We start from the raw sequence: 26,060 nt of genomic DNA on the forward strand, positions 1-26,060 counted from the left end.
AACTGTATCCTTCTGGTTTGGTTCAATGCCAGCTTTTTATCCATTTCTTAAAGATACCGTTGGCGTATATGGTTTACGTGATAACGTTGTTATTCTCCCATGCTGAAGCACATCCCAGCAGTTGTCAAGTCTGACTCAGTGACAGTGGCATTGTCTAGTCGAACTGACAGTCTGACGCAAGTAAAACAGCTAAAATCGCATATTTTGCAGAAACGTCTAGAGCAGGGTGGCAAACACATTTTAGTTCAGGGACCACATACAGCACAATTTAATAACGAGTGGGTCAGACTGGTAAATACAATTACTCATAAACTTCATAAAAATCATGTATGGAACAGTAATAATAATTAAAAACATTTGGAAGTGTGGTGTTCCACCAGACATTATGAGGATTATTGCCGGTCACCCTTCATTGGTTTGAACCCATAAAGATAAAACTTTGCGCTCCAACCTGGACTCGGAAGTCCCACAGGTCCCTGAACCCCAAGTGATACGATCCTGGACTGTATATTTCACATGTCAGTCAGAGCTTCTTGTGGGACCGTCTCTCAGAGTAGAGTGGATTCAACTCAGACCCACATTAGCCTGCTGCAGTGACGCTATGATGTGCGTGGGAGAACAGTGGAGCCCTAGAGTGATAATTAGTCCAGTCTCTGGTTGGGCAGACGATTTGCACATCAGCATTGGCTCTCTTCTTGCCATTTTTTTTTTTTTTTTTACTTTGTTCCTCTGCCTTTCCCTTTTCTCCCCAGTCTCAACTCGGCTGGCTCCATCTCCCCTCATGCCTTAATTATCCCTGACTTCTCTTTCCTTCCCTTTGACTGGGTGTGATTTAATTCAATTCAACTGAATTCAATTCAAGGTGTAGCAGAGGCCATGCTGTATCACAAACTACTACAAAAGTAACAGCAGAGAAAGTTTATGCGCCTCCCTCTCTTCCCCTCTTTCCCAATTCTCTTTTCAGCAGCCATGATGAGCTGCAGTGAAACTGAATTATTCACAACTGCAGCACCAGCACCACTCAGGAAAGAGCTCAGCAGCCAGTGATCGACTGAACGCAGCCAGTCAGCTAGTTTCTGAACATGCACATTTCAAGTACCTGTGCATCTGTTCCCTGGGACCGCTGGGCCAACTGTGGGCACGGCTGTAACCTTTGTATTTTTTTTTTGTTGCCAGTGTGCTGTCCCACCCGGATGAAGAACCTGAAGAGTCCATTTGCAACCTGCCATTTTATTCTGTAGTGAAACACGGAGGGTTTTCATGTATTGTCACAGGGCTGGCTTGTCGTACATGCACACACACACAGACACACACACACACACACACACACACACACCGGTTTCACCATCCTTCCGGCTGCTATTTATGGTAGCTTCTGGCTATACTTTTATCAGAGAACAGATCCTGACTTTATATGAGTTTAACCTTGCTTGTTAATATTTCTGTAAAATGCCAGCTTTAATTATGTCATTGAGTCTTCCCAGAGCTTGAGCTTTTATCTCTCTCTCTCTCTCTCTCTCTCTCTCTCTCTCTCTCTCTCTCTCTCCCTCTCTCCCTCTCTCCCTCTCTCATGTCTGATCGATGATTAGTGGCTCCGTCAACCTGCCCAGGGTGTTCATTGCTTTCCTTTCTCATCTTTTTCTCCCTCCTATCTCCTCTCACCCCAGCCTGTTGAGGCATATGGCCACCGACCTCTGTGACACATCTGTCTGGAGTTTCTAAGTGTAAAAAGGGATGTTTGGTTCTCTGGCGCTCACTCAGTGTGGGCTGGTTTTCTCTCTTGAATATGTACATAATCATGACGCACTTGGTAAGTTGCTCCGAGGAACTCCAAAGGCTCTTATCATTACTTAGATTCTACATCGATGACGTGAAGTGACGTCAACAAAAAAAATCTTCTTCTGAGAACTGATTTTGATCTCTCAGAAAAGCCACATGAGGTTTTTGGAGACATTTATGACGTCTTCAGGCAAACAAGAGGGATGAGGCGGAATCACAAACAAAAAAGTACAATGTACTGGCGTGAAGCAAATGAAGAGGAGCCGTGACTCATCGCAGACCAGCTCGGTTTGGTCGACTGATCCAAAATACACGTTTGAGTCATCCGATGCTTTGATGTCATGATGATCTCTCAAACACTGAAACAACAAGTCAGCCTTTGCCACAGTTCAGGACAGGCCTGACTCAAGCAATAAAGGTCACCAGGAAGGGATTAGTCAGTTCATCAGCCTGCATTTGGCTCAAAGTGCGAAGCAGCTAAGCGCGCTGATTCCAAGCTGTCTTCTGATGACTGAATGTGTTAGATGCAATTCAAATTACTATAATGAGTACACTTTTTTTTTTTTACTAGTCCTTCCTCATACATATCATACATACTACATCATCTCCGTGATCGTCATAATGCCCCCTGATACCACAGTGAGTTTTGAATCTCCATCAGTGTTGAGTAACATGTGTCAGGAAGCATCAGTGCAAACTGAAGCTTGAGTTGATGTCAGAGTATTTCTGAATGAGCTGAGGGATAACATCTTCAGCTGAAGCAACAATTCTACCACCACCTGTGCCTGTACCGCCACCTGTCTAAAGCGAGTACTGAAGTGAATCCAGCTCCGTTGCTGCTTCATTACCTTGCTTTTGTTTCAACCTTCTGATGGTGAAAATGGTGGGACACTGCAGGAGATAAACACAACCCCCAATGCCCCAATATAATAAACATAAACAACAAACTCTTGTGTTGGATGTTTCAATTTCCTATTGGATCAAGAGTTTGTTTGGCTTTTTTAGACTAAACTGAAGTAAAAAAACTGTTTGGTGGTCAGATGAATCAACGTTTCGGATGATTCTGGATACTGGCAGGCAAGTTAAACCCTGCATGGTACCAGGTCCAAGTAGTGCAAATGGCATGAGCGGCTAACACAGGAGAGTACATACACACACACACACACATTCCCTCCCAGATGTGTTTTTCCAGGAAATCCTTGCATATTTCATCAAGACAACATTTGATCACATGGTTCATTCCATTTCAACGCCAAGGCTCTGGAGCTGAGGAGACATTTCACCGGAAAACCAGATCTATCCATCCATCCATCCATCCATCCATCCATCCATCCATCCATCCATCCATCCGTAATGTTAAATGCATTGTGTAACTTGTTAGAACCCCCCCCCCCCCACACTTGCAAACACAAGGAGAACATGCAAACTCCACTCGAACAGGTGATGTTCTCACTATGAGGCCACAGAGCTACACCACCCTGCAGCACAACATACTTTACCCACTTCGAAGATTGATGCTGCTTGATGGTAAACACGACCCTGCTCCAGTCTTTGGGATCGGTGAAGCAGTGAAAATCCACTTCGGATTTATGCCTTACTTTAATGCGTTGTCTTTTACATTTCACACATCGCCTCAACCTTCTTGAAGCCCAAGTTTTCGATCAGTCGCTGCTTAAGCACTCACCACTGTAGGTAACGATCCGGATGGTGGAGTCGCCCTCTCCGAAGCGGGTGATGGGGGTGAGGCGCACCTCGTAGGACTCGGGCTTTATCAGCTCTGTCAAGTTGTGGGTCATAAGCTCTCCTTTGTTAATGGCTCCGTCCACTGGGATCTCCTGCTCCCACCAGCGCTGCAGCCCCATCTGCACAGGAAGAAGAACCATCAGAGGTTTGGATTATTAAAAATTACAACACACGCTGAGTTCTGCATAAACACACAGATACTCAATACATAATTAATCATCAGAAAAAAACAAACAAAAAAAAACCATCAGAGGCTGCTACAATCTGCTTCTTAAGAAGCTACCAGTGCTGGAGTTGGATAAATCAGCACTGAAATGAATTGATTTATCATAACCGCTATGAGAGCACCTGCAACAACTGGCAGCCGTGGAGCGTTTTTCTTCTTCAAACCGCAACTGATGACAATGAGGCCACGCAATGACATGTGACAGCTTGACTAAGAAGAAACCTGAAATAATTAGCTGTCTCTTTGATATCTGGATCAGATCGAAGCTAAGAAAGCGTGATCATAATTGTCCTCGGTGCCCGGGCTGTTTTTTGCCCCTCATTTGTTGGTAAGAGATGACAGAGCTTTAGTTGTTTTTGGCTGCTGAGGCAAATCCAACTGATGAAGACTGTCTGAAATAGTTGGCGAATGCCTTTCGAAAACATTTCGCCCTCATCGGAGGTCTCCCGGTGCAGGTGAGGCAAGGTTGTGATGGGATTACACTCAAAGGCACAGTTTGGCAAACAGGAATTCCAGCAGGCTGCATGGCCACACTTGAAAGCCAACAACAAAGCGAGGTACACGACAATCTTAGCAGCAGAGGCCCTCGATTATCTCGAAAAACCACCTTCATGGAGAGATGGAAGTCATGCCCAGCAGAGGAGCCGGTGGCTCAAAAACAAAATGAGAATGTGCTTCTTCTGTCTCGACAGCAATAAAAAGGGAACTTTTATTTTAGCTTTCCATTGCTGATAAACCTCTGATAAACATGTATTTGTTTGCATAATTTGCAATAAATGGAATTAAAGGAAACACATATGTGAGACAAAAAATGCATGAATCACATAATGAGGGTGTTATATTTGATATTGTGAACTTACTAATGGGGTAAACTCTTTGAATCACAAAATGAACAGAAAAGCATAAAAACGAGTCGAGTAATTGGTGAAAGTTGCAAAGACTTTCAGTGGATGTTTTGATAGGATTATTTATTGGCTGCATTCATACGCCGCATCATAAATCAAATCAGACCAGATCCAACACTCTTGAAATAAACAAAATTTTAAAGATCAATTTGATCTATAACTACGATTACAGATATTGGGCTCATTTAGACTCCCTTTTCACTGCCAGGAATGTTTATTCAATGTGTTTGGTTTCTGCCTAGCATAAAATCATCTGATCTCCCCAGTCTTTGCTGTTTTCACATTTCATCTGCCAATTAATGATGTCTGAAGGGATTCATATGATTTACCAACATTTAATGCAGTACAACAAACCCTAATTTCCCCGTTTAGGTGGCTGACAGCTGGATGCTCTTTAGCCATATTTGTTTTGAAAGCAAAGCTCCCAGCATCTAAATTCAGTCATGAGGAAGCAGCAGTAAAAAAAAAAAAAAAAAAAGTTTCACTTTCCTCATTAAACATATACCTGTCTGCACTCTTCCTCATTCCTTTAATGAGTCGCTGCAATGATGTTCCACATCGTTTCATTATTCTTTCATACAGGGACCTTGAAAACAAAATTGGTCGACGAAGCCCAGGTATCATACACAAATTAAAAGCTCTTCATTCTGTTGCGATACAACATGCCTCCTTTGGAAATCCAAAGGAACAAAAATTAAGGCCTGTTGTTGCATTTGCTGTGGGGGCAGGAAAAAAAAAGAGAGAGAGAGAGAGAGACGAACTAGGGTACATTTTATCTTTGAATCGGTTTAAGGGAAGTGGCAAAAAGAGAAGTTACAACTCCTGCATCACAATTAGTGACTATACATGCCCTCCTCGGCCCGCCGAGAAGAAGAAGAAGTGCGATGTGAGCAGAGAGCGACAGAGATTGAGTGAATGCAGGTGTGATAGCAGGGAAGCAGCATCAGTGTGGATGTGTGAGAACAATACCAATTAAGTAATTACTTAGTGCCTGGATGATCTGCAATTATGGGGTGCAAGTTTTCATCACTATTAGTTTGCAGGTAAATAGAGTGTTTTGTCTGTCACTAGTAATTGCAGACGGGGCACTTGTCCCTAGCTATCCCTCGCAAATTGCATCTTTCCTCCGAAGTACAAAAGGCATGTTGGTTAATTGCCATAAATTACAAAGTGTTGGCCTGTAAATGTTTGTGCTGTGTGTGTCTGTGATAGAGAGTGAGTGTTACAGAATTGTTGCTATCGCTCATTTCAGCCTTTTCTTTCTACACAAATAGTTCGGATAAAGAACTTTTTTCCCCCCCTTGACCACATCCTGACATTTGTTTTGTTGATTCTATATTTAGTGATGTGATTACATCTGGAGAGAAAGGTTAGCTTTCTGTGTCTGTAATAACGTTCAGAGTTAATCAACTCGTACAGACTTGAAGTGACGTTCATGCTCTCCTCTTAAGACCGGTTCGTAACGTGAGCGAGCTTTAAATGATGCTGCAGGAATCTGTTTACCTCATGAATCACCAAAAAAATTGCACAAAAAAAAACCCAAAGGGAGAAGTGCACAAATAGCGAATTCAGTTTTAACTATGTAAAGTGGCATTCATTAAAATATTTAGAAATTGAAAACATCACCTCGAGAGAGTTGTTGAAGATTATTTGAAGACTTGCTCTTTTTTTTTTTGTTCCAGCTAATTTGTTATTTTCTACTTTTTTTCCATCTTCTATACTTTATCCAACTTAGAGTGGCAAAAGGCTAGATTTCAGCTGACTATGAAAGCAATGTTAGAAGCATCAACTAGCCTCAAATTCACATTTTGGACTGTGAGAGAAAACTGGATCACCTGAAGAAAACACAGGGAGAACATGAACACTCTATATAAAAAGACTAATATTGTCACTATGGGGTGAAAGAGATAACCACTACACCACCATGCAACTTGTAAAAACTTTACGTTTCCTTAACTATGTCTGGTCTTAAATGTGTCTAATTGGGGAAACATTCGTCATTTGTCTACTATAGAAGATTATACAACTGTTTAGCCACATCATATGCTCACAATCTGTGCTGACAAGCTGTTTTCTGTGGAAAACAATGCGGTTTCAAATTATAAGTACCAATGAAGGAAAAGAAAAGGGCTGGAGTTGGATTCCAACTGTCCAACTCTCTTTTCAGGTCTGTGATTTCTTTCAATTTTTAATTTTAATGGACTTTACATGGACCTCAGCACAGGAATATTCTGCAAATCTTGAATATTCAGAAAATCTTTCTTACGAGGGGCAAAAAAAAAAAGAATGATCTATTCATGCATTCCAAGTTGATTCAAGTGGAAGAAATGAAACTTTCTTGGACAAGTGGGCAGACGAATCAAGGTTGTCCTCCTCCAAAATACTTTCAACCCCACCTATGTGCATTTTTTGTTTGTTTCGGTTTTGTTTTGCTGTACGATCGATTGATTTCCCCCCCCCTCTCTTTGACCTTTGAATCAAGGAACAAACCAGAGAACAGACTTCCCTCAAAAGTCACTCATGATTAACTCAGATCAGGCCCATGAGGGGCACAAACAAGGAAACACTCATCCATCACTAATTGCCTAACCGTTAGTGACTCATTATAATCTGTTATGGTTAGTTTTGATGTGACTCGGCGTGAATTACAAAGTGGATATTGATTATTCACTTTTTAAAACGACGAGTTTACTAGTCACAATAACAAAGTTAAACAGGATTTCTTTTACTCTTTTTGCTGACATTCAATGTTAATACATTAAAAATGAAAGTGTGTTTCTGTTCTGTTAATATGACTTGGGTTCTCTTTTCTTACTGTGGTGCAATACGTAGGCATACGTCCACCTGCATCCCTTGACCCTGCCATACTTCACACATTGTGTAACCACAAGGCCACACTTCATTCCCGCGACTCTTCCTTTCTTTCTTACTTTCAATAAACCGAGGATTATTAACAAACAAGGCATTTTCGAAACGAGATTTAAACTTTTCATTTCATTTGCACACGTGTGTATATGATCCCTTTGTCATGAGATTTGTGCATTCCTGCCTCCCGGCTAATTCATTGCTGTAATACGTAACGTAAAGGTTTATGTTTGCATTTTATTTCAACATCCACACATGACGGCTCCAATTCATTTAATCCTTCATGTAATATTCAGAACGTTTTCTCCTTGTGCCTCCAGACACAAAAGGCCTTGATTTCTATTTTTCTTTTCCTGTCTGCAGCCATGAGTGCCCTTGATACAAAACCCCTTTTTTTTTTTTTTTTAACACTGTGTGGGCTTTCGAAAAAATAAAAACACGAGCAAAATCTTTTGCCTTTTGTTCACGAAACACACTCCAGACATCTACGTAGTGGTTTGTAGCAGGGAGAAAAGCATGCAACACAATTTGAGGGTGTACTCACCTGTCGAGTCTCTTTACTTGAGCGATGCTGGCAAGACAACTCAAGTGTCTGACTGGCATTAGCTTTGACAATCACGTTTTACAGGTACTTGTGACCTACAATGTGTCGTCGTATACAACACATGTATGGGCACAATTTAGCCAGGAAAACTTTTCACTCTACTTTAAGATTTTTCCCTCATCCAGATTTTTCTTTATATAAAAAAATTGTATTAAAAAAAAAAAATAGTTATTAAAATTTTAAATAAAAAATTTTCTAAATAAAAAATGTTTGACATGAATATCCTACTTTATTTCAGTTGAAACATTCATAATAAATATGTTGCACATGTTTGAATGCTAATGAAGATTGAGCTATATTGTATTGGCAGCAGGTTTACAATTGTGTTCTAATCAGTGCACAAAGTCCAGTGGATAGTGCTAAGAAGGAAGACTAATGGAGCAGTCACGAGTAACTGGGAGGTGGGAAAGCCCCCCCCCCATGCCGGAAAAGTCAGAGGCATCCAATGATCACTCAATATGGTTCTGGTTAAACTTCAGAAATGGACTTGTTTTGCATTCCTCTCATACTTAGAAACATAAATTATGACACTACTTCAGCAAAATAGACTATTTCATGACTATAAAGTTTTTTTTTTTTTTTTTTACGAGCAACGACTATAAATTCTGTCTGTCAAATTGAAGTAATAACTGTACCTACAAATGTAGTGTGACAATAAATTGCGCCTATGGAGTTTTATTTCATCCCACTCCTGGTTGTTTTATGCGATGACGAGCTTATTGTCTTTCTTGTGTAGCAGAATTAAAACAGACATGTTTGTTATTGTCATGTGTGAGTTTTAGTTGGAACATCTCCTTCCTGCAGGAGCCAGGGGTGATTGTGAAGAAATATCTTTTCTTTTTTTTTTTTTTTTAAGAATAAATAGATCAGAGTATTGGAAACAAGGTTTTTGTACCTCAGTACCAACACCAGTATTGAGTATTGGGTCCGATGCTGGACGGAGTACTCGTACTCGAGATAAGATCCCTGATACAACTCGGCAAGAACTACACGACGTCATGCGTCTGTACCGTCTCCCGCAGGAATGCAAAAGATCCCAAGCGATGTGCATGGCTTGGAAATTCTTTAAAATGTATGAGAAATGACAGACTGTAAATTCTGTTCTGCCAAAATATCAAAAGAAAGCAACTGAATCACCAGACATTTGGATCAGCAGAGTTAGCCCGATGTCGCCCATGAGTTCAACTGCTCAGCAGGCAGCTCCGTATGTGCTACATGCTACATGCTACAGCGTTTCGGGGCTCACACACCACTGATGCTACCTGCTACACATGATTAAAGTATGATTGATACTCTCATTAACCGCAAGCCGGAGCCCGTGGCAGCACACCACAAGCTTGGTCCATTAGTCTACAGTACGTAGTGTCTATCCACGCATTGCCTTGTGCGCACTGTAAGGCTATTAGAAGTGCACATCATGTTGATCCTTAGGCCGTGCGGAGGTTGTTTGCGGCCATGCATAGCGTCCGCACATCATTTACGTATGATGTATAAATTAAGCATTTGATTAATGGGTGTTAATAAGTACCGGTACTTATTGTCGGAGAGTCGCTATAGGTTAGTACTTGTACTCGTATTATCGGTCCATCCCTTCTTTGTTGGATGTGTAAATATGTAAGAAAATAGTCTCAGTAAAGAACAAAAAACTGTTGTAAAGATAAAATAACAGAGTAGAACACAAAGTGATGCCTGGAAAAAGGTGAAGAAATTGGTAATCATGTGGTAAGTCAGAAAGTGCCAAATTAATTTTAGTTCAGGAGTCATACAAAAAACAATTATGTCTTGAGTGAGGCAGACCGGTAAAATAGTGCCATAATAACCTTTAAATTTAAACTTTAAAGTCTTTTTCTGTTGTGGCTCTGAGGGAAATGTTTATATTTTCACAAAACCAAAGAATTCTAATACTGAAAATTACTACAATCTTGACATTAAAGCAATTTGACCGAAACCTTCTGCTGCAGCGAAATGTCCAAAAATCTCTCCTTTAGCTGTTGCATAATGCATGTTTTATTACAAAATCACTCTTGCAGCGTGGCTTCGGGGCTAATGTTCGACCAACAAGGTGACAAACTTTCATGGCAGCATCACGGATATCTCACCGCCGCTCTCAGTGTTGTGTTGTGTCTGCTGCTCTTTGTTAAGAAATTAAAGTTCATAAAGTGGTGATGTTTGCATATAGGGTCCATACAGTTGCACCTCATTTTGCAACATTTACAAACAAGAACAGCACCTGGTTCATAGTAGTATTTGTACAATTTGCTTCTATTGCTTCAAAGCAGCGAAACATATCAATGGAAACACTTACTTTTGAGATAAGGCCAACAAGGTTAAGTACTGTCGTCATTCACACACTATGGCATAGTGAGTATGGCTTCACAGCACAGAAAAATGACAATTCGTTGGTGTGAAACTGGTATTGTGCACAATGTAATAAAAAGCCTTAGATGGTGATTAAATAATTGTCAGTGGCTCAGTTAAGCTGTGATGAAACAAGAACCCGGTGGAACTTTTCTACAACCACTTTATTTGAGTGTTATTACTTTGTAAAATTAAAAGTGTCAATAACTTGAGGACAACAGTACTTACCACAACAGGAACTAAAATGAAAATGATATATTTAATTCAGAAATGAATTTAATGGGCAGATTACTGCGGGAGCTCTCTGTCAATTAACTCGGTAACATCTTGGGGTTTATATCGCAAGTCATTATTGTTCTCAAATTCCAAACGCATCCTTCAGCTTTTCATGCACCTGTGTGTGTGTGTGTGTGTGTGTGTGTGTGTGTGTGTGTGTGTGTGTGTGTGTGTGTGTGTGTGTGTGTGTGTGTGTGTGTGTGTGTGTGTGTGTGTGTGTGTGTGTGTGTGTGTGTGTGTGTGTGTGTCTGCATCCAAAAGCTGGCGATGGCTTCCTCAAACTCCAAAACGAACAGAAACGGAAGCAAATACCTCAAAGTTTTCCCCCTTAATGAAATCTAAGCAGTGCTTAAATGAGCAAAGCAAATCAAAATCAAATGCCGATTGAAAACCCCCCCAAAAAACATTTAACTTTTGAGAGATTTCGAATCGTACATACACTCACTGGCTTATAGATTTTGCACCTTGGTTTTGAGTCCCATTAATGTTCACTGATTCCCTGCGTCTGTGCTCACTTAAGGTTTCTGTTTACATCCCATTACCTCTCACTCTCCACATTTTCCCCACAGAGGCAGAGTGCCATATTGATTTAATTTCACTTGATTGCGGAAGCAGTTCATGGGGCTTTTATGGCAACTTCGAGAAAACAGCAGGACGGATCAAAGCAATAAGAAACAGGAGGATCATCAAACTGACAGTCTAATGTTAGAAGTGAGCTCATCTCCTGCAGATTGCTTGCATGTAATTAGTATGACTGCTATTGATCTGCTTGTACACTCTTGTCAGATCAATTGAAAAAGCCGCCCCCCCCCCAAAATGATAAAGGAGGATGAGGAGACACAGCCTGTACAAGATGGAAGGATGTGGACTGAGAGAGAGAGAGAGAGAGAGAGAGAGAGAGAGAGAGAGAGAGAGAGAGGCAATCAGGCTTCTGGACGGAGGAGAAGGCTCCGAAGCAGCCGGCTACAGTATCAAAACAAGGGCGGATGTCACGCCTTTCCACTGCATCCTTGACAGGTACAGTGATTTGTGTTTTGTGCCTCCAGCCCGTGCATGCCTTTCAGCCGGAGCCTCATTCCCATTTCCCCTTCAGTCAGGCTGTCTCTCACGAGGGCACTGGACGATAACACAAAGCAATCCATTACACAGGCATGAGTCATAAGTATTAATTCAAAAGTAGTGGGAGAAAATGATAATAATTTTCAGGGAATGGCAGGAGAAGAGCTGCTGCTGGATCTATAAATAGATTTGAGGTGGTGTGTCGTCCACGTGCCGGAGCTTTCATTCCTCTACCACTCTTTCAGTCAATCTGAGGGTATGTTTTTGTTTTATTGACAAAAGAAGATTCCTACTCAAGTGGTTCTCCTCACACCTTATGCCCTTGTTGCCTTGACACTTCTTCCTTTTTCCGGTCCCAACATTTCTCCATCAAATGACATTTAAAAAAAAATGAAATCTCATTATTAGTTTGAATCAATACAAAAAGCTGAGATTTGCCCAACTGCAAAGGGTACACTGTACCATAAAATGGTGCAAAAAGTCACAATTTCCCCTTCAGCAAAGAATCCCTTTCATCTAAGACAATGGAAAATTGGCTGTTATGCCTTGGAGGAAGGAAATAATGGTCACACTGTGTCCCCTCTTGAGATATCAAGGCATGAAGGTGGAAAGAAATTAATTTGCCCAAAACACCAACTATCTCCTGAAATATGCTATGTTACAATGTTTGCTCGCTCGCTCACTCACTCACTCACTCACTCACTCACTCACTCACTCACAATCAGCAAATCCATGCAACAAATGTCATTTCGGAGATACAGTCGTCGATCTGTTGCAGCGCAGACGTCGACGTTATCACGTTAAACATAAATGTGCGCGGGACAAGCTGAAAATAGGAAAAGCTGATGCATTTTGTTGGCCAGTTTTCAGACAAACGCCTGGCGAATGCAAACACGGGCTGTGAGAGCACACTGTAATTTATTACCGCGTGGACCAGCTGAGATAGTTGACAGAAAAAAAAAATAATCATTTCGCTCCACAAACATAACGGGATTGTATGTGTTTTCAAGCTTCAATTCCTTGCGGGCATGGAGTGAAACAAACATGAAGTTATGTTATTCATTACAAACACAACTGTCAGGGTGTGTTGGCTGACTCTGAGCGGGAGTGGGGGAGTTTCAGCACTGCAGCATGTGGTGACAATTTTTCCAATAAATGTCCTCGTTTTTTTTTTTTTTTTTTTTTTGGGTTTCCGATTGTTTGTTGAACAGCAGCTCACAACGCAAAGGCAACGTCACCCCGCATTTCTGCCGCGTTAATGGAGCTCGTTCAACATTTTAAACTTTATCTGAAGACAGTGCCACACCTGCTGGTGTAAATGTAAAGCTATGGAGACCAAGTGTGCAGCACATTGCCACGGGGGGAGATAGAGGAGGAGAGCGAGGGAGGCAGAGCGAGGAAGGTGTGCATTGATTGCCAAAAGAGAAAATGTAACCATGCCATCCATCAATGCTGCCTGCCTGTCATCTGCGGAGTTTACTTGAGAAGCAGAGAAAACAGAAGCTGGGCTTGCTATTTCTCGCTGCGGGGTCCCATTCCACTCCTCTGAAGGAGAGGGAAGACAAAAGCAATCCATGAAAAACACAGCCCCTGTTCAGCTGACGACCTGTGACAGGTTCTTAGTGAAATACCACATCCTCAAGAACTGCACAATAAGACACAGGCAGAGTCAGAATTAGGTTTAGTTCAACAAGCAGGCAGAACAAACCCTGTTACTGCTCTTAACTTGGCAAAGACAAAGGTGTTTTCCAACCCTGCGACACAAAATGACTGATACTGTGAGGAGTTTGGGCCAATAGCATCGACCCAATGATTATTGGAGCAGAATGCAACACTTCAAGCTCGAAAACTCACGCTGCGGTGGCGACAAAAGCTTTTTCAGAATGGAAGACATTCAATAGCGCTAATGAAAAGTGAAGCAGCGAGCAGGTAAGTAGGGTGAATACTAATGGCGCTCCTACCTGTCTGATGCCCAGTCTGTAGGCGACGATGCGGTCCACGGCATTGGGGTTCATCTGTGTCCACTGCAGCTTGAAGCCATAGACTCGGGGTCGGTTCTGCCACAGAGGACTGTAGGTATCGTAGTAGAACTCTGGAGGGTAGGCTTTTCCTGAAGAGAAAACACATGAATACGATCTTATAAGAAATGCTAAACACACCCGCAAATAACGTCTATCTACACATCGCCTAGAGCTGTGCATAAGTGGCCAAATGACAGCAATTGAACCGTGAAGGATCTTCAAATAGATATAATGAAAGCCGCAGAAGCCGAAGAAGATGTCGGGCTGCCAAACCCTCACATTGATAAATAGTCTCATTCTTCGGCTTGTCCTTTTTGTATTGTTTGAAAGTCTCCAATGTCAAGCAAATGTTTTACTTCAGACTTTTCATCAGAGCCACGGACAATTGTACAAGCCAGATATGTGTTCAGAGTATTACTCAACCTCTAAAAGTTGACTTGAATTCTGCTTTGTGCCCCGTCAGGAACCATTTCAAACTTGTGATCCAATGCAACAAAGCTAAAATCAGCCACAGTGGTATAATAGTTACCAATATTGCCTCCCATTGACAATAATGATGTTTGAATCCAGTCTTCCTGTGTGGAGTTTGTGCTCCTCCTGTGTCTTGTTACATAATGGCTACTTCAGCTCTATGTGGATAATTAAAAATGGGCACAATAGAAACGGTGCCAGAATAGATACAATTTCCCCAAAATGTTGTTTTTTTTTGTCCTTTCTATGAATTTCTTCTATTTATTATCATTCATGCATTTTTAATGCACATGATAAAGCCGAGCTCTGCCGTATGCTGAAGTGCTTTATCTTCAACTTGCCTGCCTACTCAAACACTTGAAAGTAAATTCCACAATGTGTAAATGTAAACTTGTTAATATTTCATTTTGTAACATAACACAACTTCTCTCAAGTCACAGAGAGCCGGAATTAGCATGACAAAGACACGCAGTGTTTCTTATCTCGCGTTTGTTCTATATGTATCTCCCTTATATCATGGTCCTTGTTGATGCTGCCGTGACCCAAATTCTCCCTCAAAGATCATGAAAGTTTCATATTATGTTATGCGACATAAGAGCTCTTTTCTTGACTCATGAATCAAAGCACGCACCAGATTCTAATGTTTACAGATCCTACGCCGTGCGCCGCACGTCCACTGAAAAACATTTCATGTGGCTGGATTTTGTAGAACAGCAATCCTTGCCAACTTTCCTCCCCCAAGAACATAGTTTACTTTGTTGGAATCTGTGTGGATTTATTTGTCTACACAACTGAGGCATGGACAGAATAAATCTTTCAGGTTTTCAGCTTTCCAGTCACAGTGTACAAGCTGATTTCTGACAGCCGAAAAAAGGAGCTGGCAGAACGCTGCATTTTAATCAAGATTGCGAAACGGGCTTACAGGATGACCTTCCAGGCAAAGAATAGTAATTCACCTCAATGACACTGTTGTTTTTGTCCCTCTCGCTATTTGTACTTGTTTATTGAAGGATGACAATACCCAAGGCAGATGATTTTTAATAGCCGTGGAAAAGACAGTGGAGCCGCCATTGTAAGCTCGAACAAAAGCTACGCAGGGATTTAATGTGCCCGTGTGGAGATTTGGTGAGTGGTTTGTGTATGTCAGGCAATTGGATAAACCTGTCAAGTTAGTTTATGTCACTGATGAATTAGAATAACATTATATTTTAAGCTGTTTCAAAGATCTCCTGGATACTTCCCGGTGGGTGTTTCGACGTGAGCACATCCTTGAGCTCTCTGGCTTACTGCCATTCGATTGCAACTGGAACGCTGAGGTGCCTCAGAGTGGGAATATTCATGGTTCAAATCCGGTTTGCATACCCTGATATCTTCCTAAAATCCCAAAACACACGTTTAGAGAATATTGGTGTCTTTAAATTGCCTGTATGTTCTAATGTGAGTGTTGCTTTCTCTCACTTTAATAAACTTAACGACCCGCATGCAAATCTTGTCCTCACCATTGAAGCGTGGGGGCGCTAGTCTTAAACGGCACTTTAAATCAGACAGCCGCCCAATTTCAAACAGGGAAACTTACTTGTACATTTCAGATTTACAAATGAAAACAAGATGCATGGACTCTGCGGAGCAGCAACAGGCGAGTTCGGTGAAAGAAGCTGATCACAGGCCGGTGGTCGCTTCTGTCTCAAGGTAATGTGTATAAACTGTATTATTAATACTGAGCTCTGTGGTGTATGTGGTAATATGATGGTGTTGAGAACTGGATCTATTGTAGGCAGCCTGGATCATTTTATTTTCAAACTCTGATGGTCATGTGTGTTTGGTGTCAATTATGTTTGTTGATGATTGTTAAAGTGTTTAACAATCCCCCCCCCCCCATTGACATTCATATACCGCCTGGACAAGAAATGTCCAGTAAATACATACAAAAAAACCCCATTTTCATTCTAGCTTCCCTGAGGACGTGTAGACGTGTTCTGGACCCGTTTTGGCTCAGTGGGGTAGGCAAGTAGGCGTACAGGCTTGTATAATGGATGTGTTTTGAGTAAGTCTTCGCTCCAGGCACGTGCAAGCATCCAACCCCCCCTGAAGGCCGCTGTACAGTTCGCACACTGCATACGCTTGGCACGCCTGCTCTAAAGTGATTGAATTGTTGCATGTGTAAGTTATTGTATCTGTCTTTTATTGGCCCTGAGGTTGACCTTTCACCTCATGTCAGCTGGGATTAAAGATTCTCCAGGTCTTTGAAGGCTATAAACATAACCACATACTGTACAGTCTGGGCAAGCTGCCTGGGCGCTTCAATATTGTAGCTGACTTTCTCGAGCGCAGTCACAAGGACGCTGCACCCGCTGCTGCTTAAAAGTGTTCATGGCCACTCATGGTTGTAAAAAAATAACCAACTTCTGGCAACATATTTGTTGCTCTTGCTTTGTAAAGTAGGTAAAGTTAGGAAACAAATTCATCCAACATTTTATGTAACTCTTATTATTTTTACACTTAATTGGATCAAGTGGTATAGAAAATGGATGGATAACATTTCTCTGATTTTGTCCATGATTTGTACCTAATGGTATCAGGGGGGGGGAGTGCCAACTCAAAGCTCGGCTTGGAAGTGATCTGACAGGGCTGAAGTATCTGGAGGTAAAATTGGTCACAACAGTGGAAGAATCTGAGATCGTACATCGTACAATTTAAATACAGTATTGAGTTATTTTCTAACTGCAATATGTCCAAATGAGGACATGCATTTGACATATTGCCTAACTTAAACAAATCAAAAGTAATGAAGTACTTTGTGAGAGGCAAAAAAAAAGAATATTAGAGGTTTTCATTCAGCATCTGACTGAACTGATCAATTCTCATAATTGCACATGATAATAAGTCAGAATCAACACTGCACAAACAATATATTTTGTTCCACATTTTAAGACTATAAATCAGGTTAATGATGCTTTGGGCAGCCCACTGCAAATCACTTGGCCTTTGAATGGATAAAGCTATTTAAAATACAATATTCTGATCCGGAGGAAAGGTACACTCATTCATCAGCCTGATAAAATCAGAGAGAGAGAGAGAACGAGAAAGAGGGAGAGAGATGGAGAATGTAAATAGAAAAATAGAATTGTTCAGAAAATAAGACAGAGGCATTTACATTTTAAAATATTTGTGCTCATGTTAGGTAACAAATTTGTCTTTAAAGGTCATCAGCAGTCTGTTGCACAGAAAACCATGATTTTTTAATGCAGCCTCTCAAACTACTTTGACATCTCACTGAAATGCTAATGCGACGAGAAGAGCAAATTTTCGAGAAGAAAAAAAACCCGGATAATTACTGTCTGCACTTCATTTGGCACTGTTTGGCTGCATAGAGCCAGCTGTGTTTACTGTATACTGTACTGCGAATCTTACATCAGGCCGCCTGGCAGATAGCGTGAGATGTGTTTCATGCAGTCGACAATATACCATAAAGGTGATTTGACCCCCCCATATGCAAACAAAAAGAAACAAAAAAAGCTGTAATTTGCAATTGAGAAAAGACAGGAAAGGTTAATTAAAATGACTCACATCCCTGTATGTTTAAATCCAACTCAGGCTTTGGAGCGGGAACGCATCAAAAGGCTGCATTCATACTGTGCAAGTACACATTGTGTGTTTAGAAATCCCATATTCAGCTCACTGAAGGGTTTTCAGCTAATATGTTACATCAACTGATATTTTCAGAAAAAAAAAAGAAATCTTTCAAATAGAAATGTCTTAGTCCAGATTCAATGAATGGACAAATATGATCACAAAGGTCCTGATAAATAAATGTCTTTTATCCAGATACACACCATCACTCCTAAAGATACGTTCTGTGTGGTGAAGCACATTACCTAACCCACTTATACTGCTTGAAGCGGATAACCCTGGGTGGGAGACATCAAACATAAAGCACAGAGAGCTTAATTGATTTTTTTTTTTTTTTAAATCCTGTTTTTAACAGCGTAACCAATGCAATAATTCATAACAACTCAGTAAAGCCCTTCAGGCAAGAACTTGACCTTGTTTGCAGACTGCCTTCTAATTTTTTAAGGGTTTATGAACATGTTTTTCATCTGGAGGAAAACACATTGTTCCACCATATGCTAGACGTCTGCTGTACAGTGCCGGCCCGATGTAGGATGCAGGCTTTCGTGGCAGAAATGACACTTGCATATGGATACACAGCTGGCCAAGACAAACCCACAACACCAAAAATCAAGCATAACTAACTGGCTATAGGGAAAAGACATTAGAAAACACTGTGGTAATTGCCTGCTTGTGTCCTTTTGGGATAGAGAAGAAACCCTCTGTGTGGCTTTTTGGTCTTATGGGAAACAGCATTGAACTCGTAATGAGTCACTCCTACCTTTTCAGCGCGGCTAATTCCCCAACAATCCCCTCCTTCCACAGTTAAACAGTTTAAATAAAAGAGGGGATTTCTAATTGATGGTTGTATTAACTGGCACTTTGGCTGCTGGTTTTAGCCTTCTTGGTCAGTGCATATTGGAGGTTTCTCTAGAGTGAATAATCCTGGGATACTGTACTCATATAAAAGAATCAGAATCAGGGAAAATAGGTCAAAAACAAAAGGGGAAAAAAAGAATACCAGAATAGACAGTGTCATGTCCTTACAACTTCTGATCACAGTTCGCTTTCACTTTTTTGTGTTGACCACATCACAAATGGCTTCATGTTCAATCAATGTCAGTCTCTCTGAGCTGCTCAAAGTATTCAACATCATTCTTCATGCACTGCAGCACTGAAGTTCAATCCAGGTGAACTGGGTGCAGACAGACGAGTTACTTCCAACTACCAGAGCCAGGCCACAAATCTTTGCTGGAAACCCAAGCTGATAAGGTTTATAAATCCCTGACTCAGAGGAGTGTGCAGGTTTCAAGATAAAATCTATTTAGTTTTCATATGAAAAATTCAAAAAAAAAAAAAAAAAAACAAGACAAAAATATCACAAAAAAATCCCCATCATATTGCTCAAGGAAAGGCTCAAGAGGCCTATTTAAAACACACCTCGAGGAGCCAAAAAACAATAAAAAAAAAAGGAATAAAGCAAGCAGACAGCAATGTTATGAAGAACACTTGATGGACTCAATAACAATATTAAAACAGACTAAAATACAGAGAGAGAAAAACTCTTCTCCTGCATATGCAGAGATCTCACTGCAGCTAAGTTTGCTCACAACTGGACTGCAATTTCTACATCATTAGCGACAATGGCGACAATAGAAAAGGGACACTGGGACCGTGCAAGCACATCGTTATGAGCAAAATCTGAATTCATTTTCATGAGCAAACCCACAATGTGCACACAATGAATATCCGAACACTGTTCGGGACAATTTACTTCTTCTTCTCCTCTAATTTACACCAAGACTGGAAACAGAAGAATAGGAGATAGATTAGAAACACTGCCATGTTATTCTGTATTCCAACAAAAATTAGAGTAGTACTGTGTGAGCTGTTTAGGAGACTGAACAATGAAGACAAAGCACGAGTTGGAAATAAGTATTATTGCAGTGATTGAACAGACTCAGCTTTTATTTATATCAAGGAGGAGGTTTAAATCACTACACCTACTCAGTCTTTAAACACGGTTGCATAAGGTCTTCCCAAAGTTAAAAATTAAGCCACAGGATGTCTTGAATTGGTCCCATCTATATCGTACCTGCAGCAAAAGCAATGTGGGGGAAGGGAATTTTGTATTCAAGGGAAGAAATACAGTGTGATTCTGGCCATCCCAGAAGGACAAGATAGCCTTGATAATCCTAATGATACATTTGTTTGTAAGTTCTACAGTGACAGCAGTTCACGGATGAACAGTGTGATAGGCGTGCCATCCCAGGCTTAGAAAACTTTTAAAGATACAGCAGGAAATGAGGTGACGGTGAAAACAGCAGCAGCACTGCACCGCAAATAAAACAGATTGTATGAACACACACAAACTAAGAATGCAATATTTTTGCATGAGCATGCGATGAAGCACACTTCATCCAGGATTTTAGTGAATTGGGCCCCAAGTACCCGGAATGCGCTGTCCAAACCTGTGAAATCCATGTGACACAGTGACACAAGTAACGAGCTTGAAGATTGAAATAGGAGTTGATAGCACCCTCAGGTGACAGCTGGGGTTCACTGAGGGATACAGTTGCCCTCGTTGTTGTTGATGAACCTCTTCTGTTGTTTGCAAGAATCTCAAACTTCAAAAAGTGTATCAACACTCATCAACATTGCCAGAGAGAGAGAGGAGGGGGGCATGTTGATTTATCTGCCGTTTTCGTGCCCAATTTCTTCTGAGGAGCATAATTTCAACATTTTGTTTGAAATTCAGTGCTCCTGTGATGGAGCGCTTGAGCCAAAGCTCAGAGATACACATTACATCCCTCCAAGGGGTCTCTCCCCTGGCACGACGACTTGGCCATCACTGCCAACTCACTGTTTCCACAGATGTCCCAATGGTTTGGCATGTGCACATCGGTGTACATGCACACACACTCTCCCCAGGCGCAATGTGCTTTTCGGGGCGATGGCATTTATATAGGCCGAGAACGGGCTTGCTGGCCAAGTTCGCTGTCTCTCTGCAACGGAACATGTATGGAGCTGGGAAGTTCAGTGGCTTGACTCCAAGACTCCTGTCTAATATGTTCATTCAACATCATCGCGGCCCAGGAGGAAGTGAAGAGAATGTGAAGAGAGAGTTCCCACTGAGGTGTATACCTGTCTCTGTAAAGTGAGTAAAACACAACCCTACTGAACACCACCAGCGATAACAAATATTTTATGAGCCCCATCTAGAAGCAGCTTCTCAGGTCTCAGAGAGGAGCTGATACGCACTTTCTCTACTGCATATTATTTCAGCCACAATAGAGAGTATTGCTGAACCCATGTCTCATGAGTGTGAGGTTGATATAAAAAAAAAAAAAGTCCAAAAGAACAAGAGCTGCAGTCAGGGGAACAGAGCACAGCAGATTTCTTAGACGATGGGAGGAACCAAAGTGGATTTTCTGCACCATGCTCCTTCACTCAGGGGGTTACTAAAAGAGCCTCCATACCTTTGGCAACCACTGAGTCCAGATGGTGGGAATCTGGAGCACCGGGCGGGAGCAGTTGGAGTATGTGTGTGTGTGTGTTTGGGGGTGGTGGAAGGAGGGATGGTGGATGAAAAGAAAGAGAAGCGAGTGGAAGCGAGGCAAAAAAAAAAAAAAAAACCAGCAACTGCAGAGAAAAACAAATGGCTGGAGGGGACTAACTGCTCCTGTCTCGCTGCTCTACCTGTTTCACCAGGAAGGCCTGATTTATGATACGGTGAGGGGGCAAACAGATGGACGGATGGACGGGCAGATAAAGGTAAGGAACGTGGTACAGAAAACCAGGCCAGGAAGAGAGATGAAGAAAATAAGAGAAAATAGAGAAAAAAAAATCCAGTGCAGAAAAGGTACAGTGAGAAAGCAGAGAAAGATAGAGAGAAATAGACAGTGGAGAGTGGCAAAGGATCAAAGTGACAAATACTCTCCCTGTGACCCTGCAGCTCCTGTCTCTAATGGGAGGTCTGGGAGATTGAAACCTTGGCCAAAGTTCCCGCGGTCACCCAGTGTGGCCAAACTAATTCGGTCCTGTCATAACAACCAACAAGGAGATGGACATTTGGCACTCTTGATGAAAAAAAAAAAAAAAAAGAAAATGAAAGAAAAAGAAAATGAAAAAGGAGGCACTGTCAAAAAATAAACAATTTCGTAGAAAAGATGAGTATTTTGCTCAGAATGACTATGATCAGTGCTTTTCCTCATTCTGCCGTTAGATGCTTATCTGTCACGTGAAGGCAGACACTGTTACATGTATGAAGAGGTAATTCCAGCTTTGCTGAAAAGAATAATTTGAGAGCATGTGAGAGAAATATGTCACAGTTGATGTTGAAACGCAAATCATACTAATGTATTTGCTTGCAAGGTTTGGAATGTTTCTAGCATGTCAGTTGAAATAATTGACCATTAAGTTAAAAAAAAAAAAAAAAGAGAGAGAAAATTGTTCTATAACAGATTGGGAAACCCTTCCTTAGCAACGGTAACTAGGCACAGGATGTTCGTTGGACTTTGAGTTTGAAACAGTGGGCATGAGGGTTGACGTTAGAAAGATATTCTGTGCATAAAGGGCTTAGTAATAATCTCTTTCTTTTAATATTTTACAAAGCTATACATGCAGAGAGTAAAGAAATGAATCCAGCAGAGCTCATATTCCTCACCAACAGTGGTGAGGCCCGCTAACTAGTTTACCACCTTCATAAGCAGCATAAGCCAGCTTTACTACTAAAAGCTATGGAGCGTTGCACGATAAATTATTTCACAGGATTATAGATTGCATTGAGAAAGTCCAGCTCACACACATGCCTTCACATTTATAGTATTTCTTTACTGCGGGGAAGTTGCCTCACAGCAATTTAATATTAGTTGCTACAACTGATTTTACATATTGGATTTAGGGAAATTTTCACTAAACATCAAAGATCACACAAGAGCTGCGGAAATGAGAGTAACACCCTGCAATAGAAAATTTACCCAATCCTGTCGCAGCTGACAGGATTTCACATGCAGAATTACTGTCATATATTGACAATTTAAGTTTACCTCTCCGAAATACTAGAAATTGTCGTGTGTTAACAACCTGCAGCCAATAGAAGTGAATCCAGCCAAAGGTTGCTATGAGCAAGCTTATCCCTGATGTCTGTATGAGCGATAAAAAAAAGTCAGAACATACTGTGCTGTCAACAACCCGAGGTGTTTCTTGTACGAAATTGTATGATGCTATGCTAATATCAAAACATGGAAGCATTTCAGCAAAAGGGGGCAACTTGGACTGTGAGGTTAAATTGGGTTGAATTGGTTCACATATAGGTGGTACACTGGGATAAAAACCAGTAAACCAATATAGAAAACCCCTCTAACCATCTTTGAAAGGGTCTTTTTGTAGACTGGAGTTGTGCGGTTTTGGGGATTTCGCAGCCACTGTGGAACATATCAGAACCACTCGCGGACAATTCCAAGTCACCAATCTACCCAACAAGGTTTTTCGTTGTGGGAGGAACAGGAAGCAATGCAAACATGCTGGACAATCTCGTGAATGACACAGACTTGCTGAGGATAACGTCTCTTTACCTGTGACTTGGAAGGTGCATTTTCCGGCCCCGGCCTCATTGATGACATTGCAGGTGTACTCGCCCCAGCCGTCGCGATTCAGGTTGCGGATGGTGTACTCCGTCTCGTCTCTCTGGGCATCGAACGCCCCGGCGTGGAGCAGCCGGTTCGACAGGAGCCACTCGAAGCGCAGCACCCGGGAGGGGTGGGCTCGCAGCACCCTGCAGGTCATCACGACGGGCCTCCCGAGACCCTGACGCATCTCCATGTTGACGGGCTCCACTGTGGGAGGGTCTGAGGGGGAGACGGAGAGGCTCAGACAGGTTCAGCCGACATTTGAAAAGGGACAGAAAAAGCTGTGTCAAGGATGTCAGTTCAGGTGCGATAAGGAGAAAAGAAATGCTTTGGCTAAATGGGAGAAGAAGAAGAAAAGAGAGTGAGTGGGAGTATGGTGAGCTGACATCAAAGTAAGACAGACACTATTCAGGTGAGGCCCCTCTCAGTCAAACCGGTGACCTCCAAAAGATTTCTCACTGAGAGAAAATGTAGCTGGGAGACACTATCTCTTATAGTTACATATAAGATGAAAAAATAAATACATTTCTGAAACCGGACAAGGACATTTGATGAAAAGTATAAATGTGAAAAATGACCCTGAGATATGTATTTGAGTTTGAGTGAAGACCTGAGGACAAAACTGAAAAGATAATGGTTTGGGAAAAAGCCATCCATGTTCAAATCATCCACACACAGATGAAAGGAAACTAAATATTTCACGCAGTCCAATACTGTAACATAAACAGGAGTTTGATACAAAAAACAAAACAAAAAGACTGTCAGCTGACGTTAAACAATCGGCAATAGAAAGTCAATACGCTTCAACAATGGATGAAAAATTAAAACGATTGCAGGAGACCGACAATGATGGCAGGAAGATCAATTTTGGAGAAAAAAAAAAAAGAGAATAATTTCCCGGACAAAAATCAGTCACGCTTCACAGAAAATTGGTAACAGGATGATGAAGTGCACCTCGAACTTTCAAAATGGAAAATTAATAACTTATTTGAGTGCCTGACAGGCTTCACCTCTCTGCGAAACATTTAGCCCGTCAACATCATGCAAAAAACCTAAAGACCTTTCTCCTGCAGGGTTTGCATTTTTGAGATGTTTTTATTTTGCCGTGTGTTGACTGTTCACCAGCCATTATGTACAGTGGTGTGTGTGTGTGTGTGTGCAGGATTTTGTGAGGACAAAACGTGTGTGAGTGCTTCTGTACACGAGAGGTTATGAATAATTTCCCCATTTTAAGCATCTTCGCTCTTGACGTGCTCGTGCAGACACTCGACAAAAAGTCACGACCAAGCATGAAAAACAACAGCAAATGCTGGAGAGAAGAGACAGAACGACACGGAGCTTCTTAATTGCTTGAAATCTACATAATTCCTGACAGAGTAAAGGAGAAGCAGCAGCAATAGCCAGGGCTGGGGATGCTATTTTTCAAAATGTAATCTGTTACAGATCACCGATTACCTGATTGAAACTGTAATCTGCAAGATAATCTTCTACATTATTCACACCCTGTAATATAATCTAATTATCGAGCCTTCCAAACTTGATAGGTTATGCAATTAAATGAACAGTGTATTTTAATTTACAGCATATAATTTGATCACACTATTAATGTCATCATCTAAAACCTTCATCAAGTAAATTTTTTATAATCATAATATAGATGAACATAAGCACAACGCTAGTTTTTTATATCCAAATACATGCAAAATACAGTCGATTAGTCAAGTACAGAAAAGGTTACAAAACAAACAGCATTTATCTGAAGACTTAAATGAGAGATCAAATGTCAACTGTATTTTCTTTGTTTCTACCAGAAATTACTTTTATATTTGTTTTTTCCACTGTGCATAATTGAGTTAACCTCATCCCGGGGTTCAGCGCAGGGCAGGTTGGCAAGGCCAGTAAACATTGTGTTGAATGCAAAACAATACACCAACATTTAATGGTCTAAAGTGGGATTTCACACATTTGCCCTCTATGCTAATAATCACTTAACACACAACATCCTGCAATTCACTCAGCAGTTACTATGATTAATGACACACCATTAGATCGGCTAATGAGTGGCTGAAATGTGTAAAATAACAAACCACAACACATGGGGGTGACGGGGGGAAAAAGTAAACATGGACCTTGTAAGATGTCTGGACTCAGCGAGAGAGGGAGAGAGAGAAAGAAAGTTTGCCCACTTCACTTGATGCTGTTCTCAAGGTGGAGAGCAAAGTGGTTTTCATCTCTGCTAAATGAAACGGCAATCAGTTCCTCCTTCAAATGAGCCTTGGCTGGGCTTTTACCCAAACCCAAAGGCTTATCTCTGACTCCAAAAAGAAGGGTCTGAAACTCTACTTATCACATTAAAATTGTAGGTCTGTGCGCGGCCCTGAATCACAGCTAGCTCCACAGCCTCCCTGAGTGGCACTAGACCAAATTGCAGTAAGTGCAGTTCCATACACACAGAAAGACAAATGAAGACAGGATTTAGGTCTGTTGAAAATGAAAAAAAAAAAAAAAAACAAC

The 26,060-nt window shown here is 41.3% G+C and overlaps 1 protein-coding gene across 2 annotated transcripts in view; it reads right to left on the bottom strand.

Annotated features, from left to right (window-relative positions):
• The window catches only part of LOC308143391 (MAM domain-containing glycosylphosphatidylinositol anchor protein 2), a 189,165-nt gene that overhangs the window by 25,092 nt on the left and 138,013 nt on the right, over window positions 1-26,060 (bottom strand). For both annotated transcript variants that reach the window (XM_080514174.1, XM_080514175.1), the window contains exons 10-12: window positions 23,493-23,765; window positions 13,777-13,925; window positions 3,464-3,641 (exon numbers count right to left, since the gene is read on the bottom strand). In XM_080514174.1, coding sequence (XP_080370300.1) covers window positions 3,464-3,641; window positions 13,777-13,925; window positions 23,493-23,765 — 600 coding nt within the window. The remainder of the gene's footprint in view (window positions 1-3,463; window positions 3,642-13,776; window positions 13,926-23,492; window positions 23,766-26,060) is intronic.

This window comes from Blennius ocellaris, assembly GCF_963422515.1.
Source record: "Blennius ocellaris genome assembly, chromosome: 18".
Taxonomy (NCBI): Eukaryota; Metazoa; Chordata; class Actinopteri; order Blenniiformes; family Blenniidae; genus Blennius; species Blennius ocellaris.